Raw genomic sequence first — 18114 nt, 5'->3', positions numbered from 1 at the left:
TGTATGCTGGAATAGATCAGAAAATATTTTTCGCTGTGAAGATGAGTTTGAAAGGAAAATCGTAGAATCAAGGGAAATCCTACTGAACCCGGTCCACTTAAATAATAATTTAAGTTATAATATCCCAGATAGCCATGCTGCAGTTATTCAATATTGGCGTTTACGTGAACTTGCACGCACAATTGCAACAAACAATGGCACGCCAGTTGGAACAACTTGAAAAATACAACGTTTTTATGTATCGATTATGTGAGGCAATTTGTACCTGTAATTTCCAGTTTGTTTAAATAATTCAATGTTTATTAGTATTCCTTTCCTTTATAAATACCTGAAGAAGGCTGCTATATGCCGAAACTAGTAGTATTTATCATTAAAATCTTTATATGTTATCTCGGTCTTGGAGTCATTAAATCTATTTTTTGAAATGTATAACAACCGAGTAAAAGCTGATCGCCACATATATATATATATATATATATATATATATATAATCTTTAATCTTTGCCACAATTATATATATAGATTTCAGAGATGTTCTTAATGTAAGATTATAGGAGGATTGTTAATTATTTTTTGTGTTATTCTTGTATTGTATCCATTTAGTATAGCAAATGTGCATATACAGCAAACATGAATCTGATGGAACACTTTCTACCAAAAACTCACTTTTAAAGAGATGCCATATTCACAATACATCATCTCAAATGGATGATATCATAAAATCCTTAGCAAGAGCACACAAATTTGTTTCTCCGAAAGAAGTGTGACTTGGCATCTCATGGGATTAAAAACACTAGCCATGAAATCCAATATGAAAGCACAAAACAATTACACAGATCTGATGTATGTATATATATGAATGCTTATTCAGAGAAAGTTTTAAAAGAGGTAAACCGTGAGTAGACATATCGGTACACAATAAATAACGGAAAAAACTCATGTAAAAAGATTATTTATTAGTATAATTTTCGCCTGTGTGTCACAGGCATCTTCAGTACATTAAGCTCAAAATTGGAATTGTCAGTTAGTGTTTAATTTTGAGCTTAATGTACATTAAGCTCAAAATTGGAATTGTCAGTTAGTGTTTAATTTTGAGCTTAATGTACTGAAGATGCCTGTGACACACAGGCGAAAATTATACTAATAAATAATCTTTCTACGTGAGTTTTTTCCGTTATTTATTGTGTACCGTTATTCAAAGAAAGTACCTAAGCCCAACTTCATTGACAGAGCCTTAATCATAATGTCTGCCTTACCATCCCCTAAAGTTTGGGAAATTGTGATCCTAACTGTGTTACATAAGTTGTATTTGATTTTAAGTATATTTGAATTATTTTCAGCCCAGCAACTGCATGCATAGAAAGATTCTAATGTAACACATGGGCTTTACTGTTTCTGTTGTTCAAATAAATAAGACAATAAGTTTTACTTTGTGTGTGTGTGTGTGTGTGTGTGTGAGAGAGAGAGAGAGTGTGATTTTTTTATTTTTATTTTAATTATGAGAACCCCATAGGTCTCATTACAAGAAATACAGGTTTCATTATTTACTTTTTATTTTTTTTTTTATTATTATCATTCATTTGGATGATGTAGAATGATGTGGGCTCATATTCTCTGTAATTGTTTTAGGATGATTAAAAGACTTGAAGATAAGTTCATGCAACTCTGATGGCACCCCCCCCCCTAAAAATGAAAAAAAAATCTAACTTAAACTGGCCAGGAATATTAACATGCAGTTAAGATATTATTATTACGTGACACTTCCAAGGAGTCCAAAGACTCATCGAGGGAGGGCACTGCTCAACAACTCTCCGTCTCACCACTCAATCCACCAACTACAGTGAACTACATCATCTACACCAACATCATCTACTGCCAACTACTACCACTAGTATTTTCACAGACAATCATAAACAACCATGCTCATGGCGGTATTCAAACCCACAGCCTTATTTGGCTAGAGAGCATATACACTAACCACTCAGCCAACCTTATGATCTTGCTCATGCCATAATTCCAAACACACTCAAATCTTTCAGTTATATTCCATACAGCTACCTTAAGCATTCTTTCAATATATTGTCTGTTTTCTCTTTAGAATAATCAGATCAGTTGTTGTCAATAACTTATACATGTTTTTCATATAGCAATTTAAATTTTACTCAAAATTTTGGTCTTATTTTGCAGCAAGATCTAGAAGCTGAATCTAATAAACCTCCTGATATGAAGAGAGATGCCCAAGATAGTATTCCTGCAGAACCAAAACAGATGAGCATAGCACAGGTTATCTATTCTGAAAATAGGGTATGTTATGCTATACATTTTATTGTGATGCAATTTATATTTCATGTACTGTTTACATCCTTTTATACCAAAAACACAATGGTTTTAGAATAACGTTCTTGAGATTTGGCAGAATAGGTTCAATATCCTTGCAAATATTTAGTTTTTGCTAATTAAGATTTTTTGCTGTGTTTGTAACTTGTGAATTTTTGCACAAATTTGACTTCTTGTTAATCACAATAACTATTGTACCTTGTCATGAATACATTCACTGTTGGAGCACTCTAGCAATGCATTCCACTCACCTGCCAGGCAAAAATAATCCCCTTTTCACTTTTTTACTCACGTTACCTTTTTTGCAATTTTCAGGAATGATCTCTTATTTTTGCGTCACTCATTATCCTATGCAATATTTCTTCTGTAACTATCTGATAGGCTCCTCTCACTAACTTACACATCTCAATCATGTGTTTAATTTTCTTTATTGAAGTGTTGCTTTTTTTATGTAGGTGGAGGAATCACCTACTAACTCTTTCAGTGCTATTGCTAGTTTCTTGACTCAGTGATAAGGACTTTCGATTCCTTCAAATATTGGTAACAGCGGTGCATTTCTTTTGTGTATTTTTGTCAGACTGTAAATTTAAGAAGTATGGGCATAATATGATCAACAGCCTTTTAACTGTTTCCACAGCTCACATAGAAACTTAATTCTGTTATTTTCTTTTTGATGCAGCTTTTTGAATTTCTGTTAACCAATTGGTACTTATCAATAGGTTCATTTTTTCTACATATGCTATTCAGTCTAAAATGGCAGTACCATTGCATTTGTCGGTGTTGCATCGGCGTTTCCTATTACAACTATTTTCAACCTTTGTGTTATATCTCCGTTATACACCCAATCGGGTAACACATGGTACCTCTGAGGGATAATGGAATTTCCTCGAGATTGAGGCAGTATCAGAGTGTCTGAGATTTACCTCTCGTAAAATGCCAAGAAATTTATTTGTTTCGCTGCGCCACTTAGCGCTATTAGATTATTAATATTAACAACCAAGAGGTAATCTCAGGACGGTACTTAATGATACCTATCAACTCTGCAGACGTGGCCAAATTTACCCTTTTCTAATATCCCGCATAGGTTCATAATATTTTATAAGAGGTGCATCGGATTCCAGAAATCACAGAAAGTCTTTGTTAGAATCAAAAGCAAGGTTTATTATATCTCAAAAGTTGATACACTTAATAACATTAGTTTAAATCCCATCTTAAGGGAGTTCCAGACAAAGTATAAAATATTCAAACACTACTATTATACTTATAACATGTTATGCAGTAGCTTTCTAAAGTAAGAATTATATTAACACTCTCTAATGCATTATTCATGTACTATTATCACAGTCATTCTAAAACTCCATAGTTCTGTCAGACTACACAAGATAACATTCATATCTTTCACAATCTCTTTATAATTTATCAATTCCATACTCTAACATATCCGTAACTTCATTCAATATAAAAGCGAACTTTAACACGCGACAGACAGTAAGGTTAAATTCAGCAGCTTTCTAAAATGATAGCAATACAATCTTATTCTATATTATTAATGTTCCTTTTCCATAACATATCAACGCGGCACAAATCTTTCATTCATATTCAGTGAAACACAATTAAGGTCTACTTATCTTCCCCTCTGGTTCTTTATTGCATCCTTGGTTTACAGGAAACTGGCCTTCTGTGGACAGCCGTACTTGCCTTTTTCCACAGAGAATACGGCCACCGAGACCCACAACTGCCTTAATCGGATTCCCTCTGGTACGGAGGCACTGCCATCCTTCGCCATCACGAGAGAGAAACACCCAGGAGATCCAGGAGCAAAAAGCCTTGTTTCAGGGGTGCATGACCCTTATATTTCCTTCTTTACTTCTCGGCGTTTCTCACCCTTTTCGATGTCCAGCCAACTCTCACGTGCTATTACGTCACAGCATCCATCCTCTCCACGCTATCACACGTACGCTGATGTCACGTTGTTTTCTTAAGACGAGCCACTCCCTCGCGTACGGCTCCATGACCTTTGGACTTCACTCCCCCCCCCCCCCCTGGTAAATTTGTGCTCACATTCCATAATTCTTTTATACATGTTATTTTATAAAGCTCTGGTAATGTTTTACATTTTCATTATTAATTTAACCACCTCATTCGCGAATGGCACAAAATATATACTTATTTAACCTTTTCAGAACAGAACATGCTTGATATATATATACATGTTACTTATTTTACACTTAGAGGCAATTTACTGCATTTATCTCCTTTTTTTTGTTTGGAAATGCATGTTAGATTGTGATAAGATAGGAGTTCATAAAATTCCACCCTATCACAATCCAACATCGGCCTTAGTAGTTTTTTCAGTGATTTTATGGCTAATATTTCTACTTTATTTATATTACTTAATTGTTTCTTTCTGTATTTTTTGATTTTGGTAGGGAGGAAAGTTAGACCTCTTTTAATGTCTTAGAAGAAATCTAATTTGTGGACTAACCTTGGTGCAATAGTATATTTTATTCCTCTTTTTTTTTTTGAAGTAGTGAGAATGCCCATTGTTCAGGTTATGGCTGGATAGCGTGATAACTTGGCCATTATCCATTGGTGGTTGCCTCCCCCCCTACTTGTTTGTGATTGGCTGTTTCTTTGGATATCTCTTCTAGATGGTGTGTGGCTTTCTTGTTGCTGTTTTAGTCTTAGTCTTAGGAACTTGGCTATCAATATTTGTTTTTACACAACATGTGTTTTGCAGATTCATCCATACCTCCTTCAAGAACATCCCAAATGTCATGATTTACATAACTTGATAGCTCTGATTTTAGATGTAAAATATTATTTTCTGCAAATGAAAGAATTATGAAAAATTCTGTGAAACATGTGTTGTAAAATTAGAAAAACTGATAGCCAAATTCCTAAAACTAAAATAACAACAGACAACCTAGAAGCTCCAAGAGCAGCCAGTCACAAATCAGCATTGCAAGGAGCAGACATTCACAAAAAATGTTACCAAAATGCCATAGCCATTCCATACATAAGGGGAATATCTGAAAAAATGGACAGAACACTGTGTAAATTCAATATTAAGGCAACGTTCAATCCACCACCAACTAAAAAACCTACTCAGGTTATATGAAGATCGCCTTACCTTTTGGCAAAGAAATGGAGCTAGCCGAGGAATTGGATAAGTACCAGATCAACATAATAGGGGTGACTGAAACAAAAAGGCAAAAACTGGTGAGATCTTTCTGAGCAATAAATACAAAATGTTATATTCAGGCAATGAAAATCAAGGGAAAGAAGGAGTAGCCGTATCATTCAATACTAAATATGAGGCTAATCTTCTTGAATGGCAGGCAGTCTCAAGTAGAGTGATGTGGGTACATATCAGAATGGGGAACTGAACAATGAGACTTATTTGTGCCTATGGTCTCACAGAAAGTTCTCCTAAGGTAGAAGTGGAGGAATTTTTTGAGGCTTTAGAGGAAGCAACTGACGGTGGAAAATGAAAAGTTGATCCTTGTTGGGGATCTAAATAGCAGAGTAGGAAATGATTGTGAGACATACAAAAATATTTTGGGAAAATTTGGAGAAAAGAGCAAAAATAATAATAATGGCAAATATCTGTTGGTTTTCTGCTCAGGATATGGACTGGTTATTACTAAAACAATGCTCCACTATAAAAATGTGCATGTGCCCAAATTCAAATGGAAAGAAGAGGCAAAGAATAAGAAAAGTCTCATTAGCTATGTCATTGTTGATAGTGATGTTTTCTCCCTGGTGCAGGACACTACAGTGTACAAGATGATTTGAAATTGGAAGTGATCACCATTTAGTCTTGAGCAGCATAAAACTGAATTTCATATTGAAAAGAAGAACATGTAAGAAACTTTTAAAGCGAATAAAAGTTAAGCAGATCTCAGATGTAAATTATAGACTAAAATACACAGACATTATTCAAGAAAAAAAATGAAAGAGTTTGAGAACAGGAACCAAAACTTGGAGATTCAGCGACAAATCCTGAAGAAAACACTGATTGATTCATCCAGAAACAAAAAAGACAAAAATTAGTGAGATCTTTTTGAGAAATAAATACAAAATGCTATATTCAGGCAGTTGACAATCAAGGAAAAGAAGGAGTTTCAACACTAAATATGAGGCTAATCTTCTTGAATGGCAGGCAGTCTCATGTAGAGTGATGTGGGCAAATATCAGAATGGGGAACTGGACAATGAGACTTATTTGTGCCAATGGTCCCAGAGAAGGTTTTACTAAGGTATAAGTGGAGGAATTTTTTGAGTCTTAGAGAAAGCAACTGACACAATAAAAAATGAAAAGTTGGTCCTTGTTGGTGATCTAAATAGCAGAGTAGGAAATGATTGTCAGACATACAAAAATATTTTGGGAAAATTTGGAGAAAAGAGCAAAGCTAATAATAATGGCAAATACCTGTTGAATTTTTGCTCCAGACATGGACTGGTTATTACTAACACCATGTTCCAACATAAAAATATGCACAAATTCACATGGAGAGAAGAGGCAAGGAATAAGAAAAATCTCATTGACTATGTTATTGTTGATAGTGATGTTTTCCCCTGGTACAGGACACCAGAGTGTACAATGGATTTGAAATTGGAAGCGATCATTATTTAGTCTTGAGCAGGATAAAATTGAATTTCATATTGAAAAGAATAAGAAAATTTTAAAGCGAATGAAAGTTGAGCAGCTCTCAGATGTGAACTGTAGACTAAAATACACAAAGATTATTGAAGAAAAAATGAAAGAGTTTGAGAACAGGAATCAAACCTTGGAGAATTAGTGGCAAACTCTGAAGAAAACATTGATTGATTCTGCCAGAGAGGCATGTGGTGAGGTTGTCTGCAAGGATAAAAAAAAATCAGAACTCCATGGTGGACACAGGAAGTTAAAGAGGCAGTGAAAGAAAAGAAGGCATATCAAAAGTTCAATAGAGACAAATGCAATAATGCTAAACCCTGTGTAAAACTAGCTAAACAAAAGTCATGGGAGGACTTTGGCAAGAATATAGAAAATAAATATCAAGAAGGTGGCAAAATATTCTAGAGGTTGTTGAAGAAACTTAGGAATGGAGGAGAGAGTGCTGTAAAAGGAGTTAGAGATGATAAAGGTGACATGAAAACGGTAGAAAAAGATATCCTTGAAGTATGGAGTAATTACTTTGAAAAACTGCTAAATGAAACAAGCAGTGATGACAGCACAGTGATTAAAAAACACTGACCAGGCATGCAGTCAGGAATACATATCCATACTTGAGTAGAAAAAGCCATCAAAAGCTTGAAATGTGGAAAGGCAGCAGGAATAGATGATATTCGACCAGAAATGCTGAAGTATGGTGGTATAAAAGTCTTACAGTGGCTGCATCGCATAGTTCAGAAGGTCTGGACAGAGGGGGCAAATTCCTCATGATTGGAGTAGAGCTCTCATAGTACTCATATATAAAAAGTGAAATAAAACTGAATGTGAGAATTACAGAGGTATTTTCCTACTGAGTGATCCTGGTAAGATTTATGCCAGTATACTTGAGAAACGGTTGAGAAAAATTGCGGAAGAAAAGCTTGGTTAAGAACAAGCTGGATTCAGGCCAAATAGAGGCTGTCAGGATCCGATCTTCACTTTACGACAAATAGTGGAGAAATCATGGGAATATAACGAAGATCTGTATTTAAGTTTTGTTGATCTGGAAAAGGCATATGACAAGGTGCCAAGAGAGAAGCTATTCAAAATGCTATAGTTATATGGTATCAATGGGGCATTATATCGAGCAATACTTAGTCTGTATTTGAATTGTAAGTCAGCAGTTAGAATTCAAGGAAGTACAGGAAGATGGTTTGATGTTAAATGTGGAGTTGAGACAAGGATGTACATTATCCCCTCTGTTATTCATTATCTATATGGATCACATTATGAAGGAAAGTAGTATCATCATCATCAAATTCCTGCCATGTACCCTCAAGGGGTGTACAGGATATGATAGTACTACATGAAAAAAATTACATCATTACTAACTTCCTATCTACAATTTTCCTCCAAATCAGTCTGTTACTTGTCAAGACTCCAACATTATCAGATCTTATATTTCTATCTTCTAAGGCACTTTGTATCGCATCAATCCACCTATATCTTGGTCTCCCTCTGGGTCGTTTTCCTGCCAACCTGGCAGAGAACACTTGTTTTGGTAATCTTTCTTCGCCCATTCTGTTTAAGTGACCATACCACTTGAGATTAGCTCTGCTAATGCATTCCTGGATGCTGACAATGTCAAGTTCTTTCCTAATATCCTCATTTTTAATATGATATTGCCATTGATGCCATCTGTTCACACCTCTAATCTTTCTCAGGACTCTCATATCTGCGGTCTCTAGTCTTTGGTCAAGTGTTTTACTTCTGACCCAGCTCTCAGATCCATAAGTTAAAACTGGTTTGAACACTGTCTTGTATACAGCTATACAGTATGGATATGTATTCCTGACTACATGCCTGGTCAGTGTTTTTTTACCACTGTGCTATCATCATTGTTTCATTTAGCGGTTTTTCAAAGTAATTACTCCATACTTCAAGGATATCTTTTTCTACCATTTTCATGTAACCTTTATCATCTCTAATTCCTTTTACAGCATTCTTTCCTCCATTCCTAAGCTTCTTCAACAACCTCCAGAATATTTTGCTACCTTCTTGATATTTATTTTCTATATTCTTGCCAAAGTCCTCCCATGACTTTTGTTTAGCTAGTTTTATACAGTGTTTAGCATTCTTCTCTAAGAGCACAAGATGACTTATTTGACGGGAACTTTTGATATGCTTTCTTCTTATTTAACATGATATCAAAATTGGAGATGTTAATGTGAAATCTTTGCTTTATGCGGACGATGTTACACTTCTAAATAAATCCGCTACAAGTCTGCAAGATTCCCTGACTAAATTGAATAACTGTTGTAATAGATATGGTATGAAGGTCAGCAATAAAAAGACAAAGACAATGAAAATAGGCAGAATCGTTGAAAAGTCAACTGCGTTGTGAATGGAGAATCTGTGAAACAAGTAAAACATTTCAGCTACTTAGCACGATTTTTAGTGAAGATGGTAAATTAAATATGGAAATAGACAACAGAATCAACAAAGCTGGTATGGTAGGAAGTCAATTGAATAAATTCATATTGAATAAGAAAGAAATTAGTCGGAACCCTAAATTAGCTGTATACAAGATAGTGTTCAAACCAGTTGTAACTTATGGATCTGAGAGCTGGGTCAGAAGTAAAACACTTGACCAAAGACTAGAGACCGCAGATATAAGAGTCCTGAGAATGATTATAGGCGTGACCAGATGGCATCAATGGCAATATCATATTAAAAACGAGGATATTAAGAGAGAACTTGATATTGTCAGCATCCAGGAATGCGGGAATGCGTTAGCAGAGCTAATCTCAGGTGGTATCGTCAAAACAGAATAGGCGAAGAAAGATTAGCAAAAGAAGTGTTTTCTTCTAAGTTGGCAGGAAAATGACCCAGAGGAAGACCAAGATATAGGTGGATTTATACGGTGCAATGTGCCTTAGATGATAGAAATATAAGATCTGATAATGTTGGAGTCTTGACAAGTAACAGACTGATTTGGAGGAAAATTGTAGATAGGAAGTTAGTAATAATGTAAATTTTTCATGTAGTACTGGCATATCCTGTACACCCCTTGAGGGTACATGCAGGAATTTGATGATTATGATTCATCCAGAGAGACATGTGGTGAGGCTGTCTGCAAGGATAGAAATATCAGAACTCCATAGTGGACATAGGAAGTTAAAGAGGCATTGAAGGAAAAGAAGAAAGCATATCAAAAGTCCCTGGCACATAAGCCAGCTTGTGCTCTTAGAGAATACAGAGACAAATGTAAGAAAGCTAAACACTGTGTAAAACTACTTCAACAAAAGTCATGGGAGGGCTTTAGTAAGAACATAGAAAATAAATATCAAGAAGGTGGCAAGATATTCTGGAGTTTGTTGAATAAGCTCAGAAATGGAGGAAATAGTGCTGTAAAAGGAATTAAAGATGATTAAGATGGCATGAAAACAAGAGAAAAAGATATCCTTGAAGTATGGAGTAATTACTTCGAAAAATTGCTAAATGAAACAAGCAGTGATGACAGCACACTGGTAAAAAAACACTGACCAGGCATGCAGTTAGGAATACATATCCATACTTGAAGTAGAAAAAAGCCATCAAAAGTCTGAAATGTGGAAAGACGGCAAGAGTAGATGATTTTCGACCAGAAATGCTAAAGTATGCAGGTATAAAAGTCTTACAGTAGCTGCACTGCATAGTTCAGAAAGCCTGGATGGAAAGGCGATTTCCAGATGATTGGAGTAGAGCTCTCGTAGTACCCATATATAAAAAGGGAAATTAAACAATGTGAGAATTACAGAGGTATTTCATTACTGAGTGGTCCTGGTAAGATATATGCAAGTGTACTTGAGAAACGGTTGAGAAGTATTGTGGAAGAGAGGTTTGGTGAAGAACAAGCTGGATTCAGGCCAAATAGAGGCTGTCAGGATCAGAATTTCACTTTACGACAAATAGTTGTCGTAAAGTGAAACAAATAGTTGAGAAATCATGGGAATATAACAAAGATTTGTAAGTTTTGTAGATCTGGAAAATGTTTATGACAGGGTGCCATGAGAGAAACTATTCAAAATGCTACAGTTATATAGTGTCAATGGGGCATTATATCAAGCAATACTTAGTCTTTATTTGAGTTGCAAGTCAGCAATTAGAATTGAAGGAAGTAAAGGATGGTGGTTTAATGTTAAATCTGGTGTTAGAGAAGGATGTACATTATTCCCTCTGTTATTTGTTATCTATATGGATCATATTATGAAGGAAATTGGTATAAAACCTGATATCAAAATTGGAGATGTTAATGTCAGCTCTTTGCTTTATGCAGATGATGTTATATTTCTAAATAAATCCGCTACAAGTCTGCAAGATTCCCTGATTAAATTGAATAACTATTTTAATAGATATATGATGAAGGTCAGCATTAAAAAAACAAAGACAATGAAAATAGACAGAAACATTGAAATTATCAACTGCATTGTGAATGGAGAACCTGTGGAACAAGTAAAACATTTCAGCTACTTAGGCACGATTTTTAGTGAAGATGGTAAATTAAATATAGAAATAGACAACAGAATCAGCAAAGCTGGTATGGTGGGAAGTCAATTGAATAGATTCATATGGAATAAGATAGAAATTAGCCAAAACACTAAATTAGCTGTATATGAGACAGTGTTCAAACCAGTTTGAACTTATTTTAACTAACCAATTTTAACAATTTTAATTTTTCATGTAGTACTATCATATCCTGTACATCCCTTGAGGGTATATATCAGGAATTTGATGATGATGACTTTGTCCAGGGGATATACAAAATCCTGTTCACCTGTAATTTACTCTACATGAGGAAAATGGGATGCAAATAATCCCAATAAGAAGAAATTAACATAAATGACATGTTAAATTCCTACTGAGAGCTGGGTTCAAAGTAAAACACTTGACCAGAGACTAGAGACTGCAGTTATTAGAGTCCTGAGAAATTTAGGGCATGAACAGATGGCATCAATGGCATTATCATATTAAAAACGAGGATATTGGGAAAGAACTTGACATTGTCGGCATCCCGGAATGCATTAGCAGAGCTAATCTCAGGTATATGGTCACTTAAACAAACGGGAGAGGATAGATTAGCAAAACAAGTGTTCTCTGCCAATTTGGCAGGAAAACGACCCAGAGGAAGACTAAGATATAGGTGGATTGATATGATACAAAGTGCCTTAGACAAATAGATCTGAGATCATCACTAAAAACATACATACTAACCACATTTTTTTAAGATGTGAGATATATTAGGCGATAGATCTAAATATAAGACCTGATAATATTGGAGTCTTGACAAGTAACAGAATAATGTGGAGGAAAATTGTAGATAGGAATTTAGTAATGATGTATATTTTTATGTAGTACTATCAAATCCTGTACACCCCTTGAGAGTATATATCTGGAATTTGATGATGATGAGAAAAAAAGAAGGAACCTGTTGAGGGGTTTATTGAACAACTAGAAGTTATATGTAGTCATTGGTGAAATTAGTTTGAAGAAAGCTGTTCCAAAGAACTTTAATGGAGGAGAAGAATGAGACATAGGCTCAATACGTTTGAGGGCTGTGTACGTTTTTACATATTAGAGAAAAGCAGAGGAATGGGGTAGGGGGATCAGTTCATTTGGAGGTGTCATGATCCTCCAAATAAATCATCCAGGGTGTTCCATGGACAGCATCAAGTGCACCAGAGGCACATGAGGCACTTCTCAAAATATGAGAACATATAACTACATATAACATATGACTACAGTTATATGTAGTTATATGTACTAACCACATATTTATCTCAAGAAGAGATTTTAAACACCATGCTAATTACCATGTCTGCTTCATTTGCAAACTAGTCTCTTAAATGAAAAAGTAATGTTAGTGCATTTAAAAAAGGAAACACTTAAAACTTTGCATAACAATTGAGGAATAATTATCCTCAAATCATCATGGGATATGCTACTTTTAGGCTAATTATTCTACATATTCAGACTAATGATCTTATCAGATGCGCAATTGGTTTCTGAGAGGATCTTAAACAACCTTAAATATGACTTCTGTGGTGTGTAAAGCATCTGTGAAAAGAGTAAAGAACTGAATGTAAAAATTAGAACAATTTCCATTACTAAGTGTATCATGTAATGATACACTTAGTAATGGAAATTTATGCATACACACTTTAGAGGCTGAGAAAAATCGCAGAAGAGAAACATGGGAAAGAACCAGCCAGGTTCATGCCAGATATGGATCATTAGGATCAGATTTTCATGTTCAAATTGTTGATTGTTATTGTTGATAGCAATGTCTTCACACCAGCTCCAGATGCACATATGCAAAGGATTTGAAACAGCAAACGATCACCGTTTAATTTTGAAAAGAATAAAATTGAATATTATATTGAAAAGAAAAGTGTGTGTAAAAAAAAAAAAAAAAAAAAAAAAAACCTTTCACAAAGAATTATATTATAGTCAGGTAGCTTTTAGATGTGAACTGTAGACTCAATTACACAAATGTTCAAGAAATAAAAAAGAAGAAAGATTGAAAACAAAAATCAAATCTTGGAATTTCAGTTGCAAATCATGAAAGAAGCATTGATTGATTTAGGTAGAGGTATATAACGAGATTGTCTGCAAGAATAGAAAAAATCAGAACTCAATGGTAGACTGCCTCCACAACTTCTATGCACATTCCCATGGTTGGACTATTGCTTCTGGCCTTCCCAAACACATGCACTGAACTTATTACCAAAGTAATCCTCACTTGCATGGAAACATACGTTCCACACAGTACTCTGAACTACCATTCCCTAAAGAAATCTTGGTTCTCCAAAAGATGTGCCAAGGCTGTATAAATGAAACACCAGACATACCATAACTGGCTTAAATCAAGAACTACACCTCCTTTAAAGCTTATACTGAAGCCCAAAATAGATACAAAAAAAAAAAAAAAAAAAACAATTAATGCTTCCAAAACAGAGTTTGAAAGAGTAAAAAGCACGAAACTAGCAGCCTGTCCAAACGGCAGCCGAGCCTTTTGGTCTCTCGCCAAAACAATTAACCGTAACTTCTTCCCAACACTATTCCTGCCCTTATCATACCCAGATGACTCTATTGCATCATCACTCACAGAAAAAGCCAATCTTCTGGCTTCAAACTTTGCTTCCAATGCATGCATAACTGACGATGGTAAATGTCCCCCAACTATTCCAGACACCCAACTTACAATGCCCCCTATATCCTTTTGCCAGGATGAGATCAGAAAAATACTGTCCAAATTAGACACACAAACGTCTCCTGGTCTTAATGGCATGTCCCCAATTGTCCTGAAAGTTTGTGCTCCAGAACTGACTCCTATCCTATTTACCTATATATACTCTGTTACTCCACTGGAATCTATCCCACAAACTGGAAATTGGCCTATATTCAGCCCATTCCCAAGAAGGGTGACAAGTCACTGCCATGCAACTACTGCCCTATCTTGCTTACCTCAGTCCTGTCAAAAGTAATGGGAAAAAATCATCAATTCCCAACTCCTCCACTAACCTTGAAGACACCCCCCATCTGATAAATGACCACCAGTATGGATTCTGTCACTGCCGATCAACAGGAGATCTGCTCACATATGTCTCCCATCTCTGGACAAATGCCTTGGAGAAGTTTGGTGAATCTCAAGTGGTTGCACTTGATATCTCCAAAGCCTTTGACCGTGTCTGACACAAAGGCTTATTAAGCAAACTACCATCATTCAGTCTGACCCAGGACTTCTGCAGTTGGATTGCCATATTTGTGTGTGAGTGAGTGTGTGATGGTGGATGGCTCCCTATCCTCTCACCATTCAATTAATGCTGGAGTTCCACAAGGTTCTATCCTATCACCAACCCTCTTCCTGCTATATATCTATTACCTACTTCAGTTGTCCTCCAGCCCAATAGACATTTTTGCAGACATCAGCATACTACACCCCCTCGCTGGCATTTGATAAACCTTCATCATCATCATCAAATTCCTGCCATGTACCCTCAAGGGGTGTAGAGGATATGATAGTACTACATGAAAAAATTACATCATTACTAACTTCCTATCTACAATTTTCCTCCAAATTAGTCTGTTACTTGTCAAGACTCCAACATTATCAGATCTTATATTTCTATCTTCTAAGGCACTTTGTATCGCATCAATCCACCTATATCTTGGTCTCCCTCTGGGTCGTTTTCCTGCCAACCTGGCAGAGAACACTTGTTTTGGTAATCTTTCTTCGCCCATTCTGTTTAAGTGACCATACCACTTGAGATTAGCTCTGCTAATGCATTCCTGGATGCTGACAATGTCAAGTTCTTTCCTAATATCCTCATTTTTAATATGATATTGCCATTGATGCCATCTGTTCACACCTCTAATCTTTCTCAGGACTCTCATATCTGCGGTCTCTAGTCTTTGTTCAAGTGTTTTACTTCTGACCCAGCTCTCAGATCCATAAGTTAAAATTGGCTTGAATACTTCTTGTATACAGCTAATTTAGTGTTCCGACTAATTTCTTTCTTATTCCATATGAATTTATTCAATTGACTTCCCACCATACCAGCTTTGCTGATTCTGTTGTCTATTTCTATATTGAATTTACCATCTTCACTAAAAATCGTGCCTAAGTAGCTGAAATGTTTTACTTGTTCCACAGGTTCTCCATTCACAACACAGTTGACTTTTTCAATGATTCTGCCTATTTTCATTGTCTTTGTCTTTTTATTGCTGACCTTCACACCATATCTATTACAACAGCTATTCAATTTAGTCAGAGCTGACATTAACATCTCCAATTTTGATATCATGTTTAATACCACTTTCCTTCATAATGTGATCCATATAGATAATGAATAACAGAGGGGATAATGTACATCCATGTCTCACACCAGATTTAACATTAAACCATCTTCCTGTACTTCCTTCAATTCTAACTGCTGACTTACAACTCAAATAAAGACTAAGTATTGCTTGATATAATGTCCCATTGACACCATATAACTGCAGCGTATTGAATAGCTTCTCTCTTGACATCTTGTCATATGCCTTTTCCATATAAACAATACTTAAATACAGATCTTTGTTATATGCCCATGATTTCTTGACTATTTGTCGTAAAGTAAAGATCTGATCCTGACAGCCTCTATTTGGCCTGAATCCAGCTTGTTCTTCACCAAGCTTTTCTTCCACAATTCTCCTTAATTTTCTCAAGTATACTTGCATAGATCTTGCAAGGAACACTCAGTCGGAAAATACCTCTGTAATTCTCACATTCAGTTTTATTTCCAATTTTTTATATACATGTACTATGAGAGCTCTACTCCAATCATCGGGAATTCGTTCCTCTGTCCAGGCTTTCTGAATTATGCAGTGCAGCCACTGTAAGACTCTTATACCACCATACTTCAGCATTTCTGGTCGAATATCATCTACTCCTGCTGTCTTTCCACATTTCAAGCCTTTGACGGCTTTTTCTACTTCAAGTATGGATATGTATTCCTGACTGCATGCCTGGTCAGTGTTTTTTTTATCACTGTGCTGTCATTGCTGCTTGTTTCATTTAGCAGTTTTTCAAAGTAATTACTCCAAACTTCAAGGATATCTTTTTCTGGCGTTTTCATGTCACCTTTATCATCTCTAACTCCTTTTACAGCACTCTTTCGTCCATTCCTAAGCTTCTTCAACAACCTCCAGAATATTTTCCTGCCTTCTTGATATTTATTTTCTATATTCTTGCCAAAGTCCTCCCATGACTTTTGTTTAGCAAGTTTTACATAGGGTTTAGCATTCTTGCATTTGTCTCTATATTCTCTAAAAGCACAAGCTGACTTATTTGGCAGATACTTTTGATATGCCTTCTTCTTTTCCTTCACTGCTTCTTTAACTTCCTGTGTCCACCAGGGAGTTCTGATTTTTTTTTTATCCTTGCAGACAACCTCACCACATGCCTCTCTGGCAGAATCAATCAATGTTTTCTTCAGAGTTTGCCACTGAATCTCCAAGGTTTGATTTCTGTTCTCAAACTCTTTCATTTTTTCTTCAATAATCTTTGTGTATTTTAGTATACAGTTCACATCTGAGAGCTGCTCAACTTTTATTTGCTTTAAAACTTTCTTACATGTTATTCTTTTCAATATGAAATTCAATTTTATCCTGCTCAAGACTAAATAGTGATCACTTCCAATTTCAAATCCTTTGTACGCTGTGGTGTCCTGCGCCAGGGAGAAAACATCACTATCAACAATAACATAGTCGATGAGACTTTTCTTATTCCTTGGCTCTTCTCTCCATGTGAATTTGTGCACATTTTTATGTTGGAACGTGGTGTTAGTAATAACCAGTCCATGTCCTGAGCAGAAATCCAACAGATATTTGCCATTATGATTAGCTTTGCTCTTTTCTCCAAATTTTCCCAAAATATTTTTGTATGTTGGACAATCATTTCCTACTCTGCTATTCAGATCCCTAACAAGGACCAAGTTTTCCTTTTTCACTGTGTCAGTTGCTTTTTCTAATGCATCAAAAAATTCTTCCACTTCTACCTTAGTAGAAGCTTCTGTGGGACCATAGGCACAAATAAGTCTCATTGTCTATTTCCCGATTCTCATATTTGCCCACATTACTCTACTTGAGACTGTCTGCCATTCAAGAAGATTAATCTCATATTTTGTGTTGAATACTATGGCTGCTCCTTCTTTTCCTTGATTGTCATTGCCTGAATATAACATTTTGTATTTATTGCTCAGAAAGATCTCACCAGTTTGTCTTTTTTGTTTCAGTCATACCTATTATGTCTATCTGGTACTTATCTAATTCATCAGCTAGCTCCATTTCTTTTCCATTCAGGCTTCTTACGTTGATAGTACTGATCTTTCAGTACTATCAACGGTGATGTTGAGTTGGGGTTTGTTTTCATATTTGTTCCAGTTACTGACTTTTTGCTGTTCACCCTGGTTCCCTGGCAAAAACAACGGGGGGCCTTGTTTAACTGGGCGTCGCCCCAGCTGGTTTGAAATTTTGTCATGTTGTACCATCATTTTTTATTTTGGTTTAACCAATAAGAATACAATTTGGTCAGCTAAATCCCAGATTGCCAGCCCA

The 18114-nt window shown here is 35.7% G+C and overlaps 1 protein-coding gene across 2 annotated transcripts in view; it reads left to right on the top strand.

Moving 5' to 3' along the window:
- Smr (nuclear receptor corepressor smrter) overlaps positions 1-18114 on the top strand; it is a 530430-nt gene that overhangs the window by 251041 nt on the left and 261275 nt on the right. For both annotated transcript variants that reach the window (XM_090397581.1, XM_090397569.1), the window contains exon 6: positions 2188-2304. In XM_090397581.1, coding sequence (XP_090253707.1) covers positions 2188-2304 — 117 coding nt within the window. The remainder of the gene's footprint in view (positions 1-2187; positions 2305-18114) is intronic.

The sequence above is a fragment of the Typopeltis vanoorti genome, chromosome 1, assembly GCF_054136105.1.
Source record: "Typopeltis vanoorti isolate ZY-2024b chromosome 1, IOZ_Tvanoo_1.0, whole genome shotgun sequence".
NCBI lineage: Eukaryota > Metazoa > Arthropoda > Arachnida > Uropygi > Thelyphonidae > Typopeltis > Typopeltis vanoorti.
The sequence above is the reverse complement of the archived record's forward strand: the minus strand, read 5'-3'. Positions and strand labels throughout refer to the sequence as shown.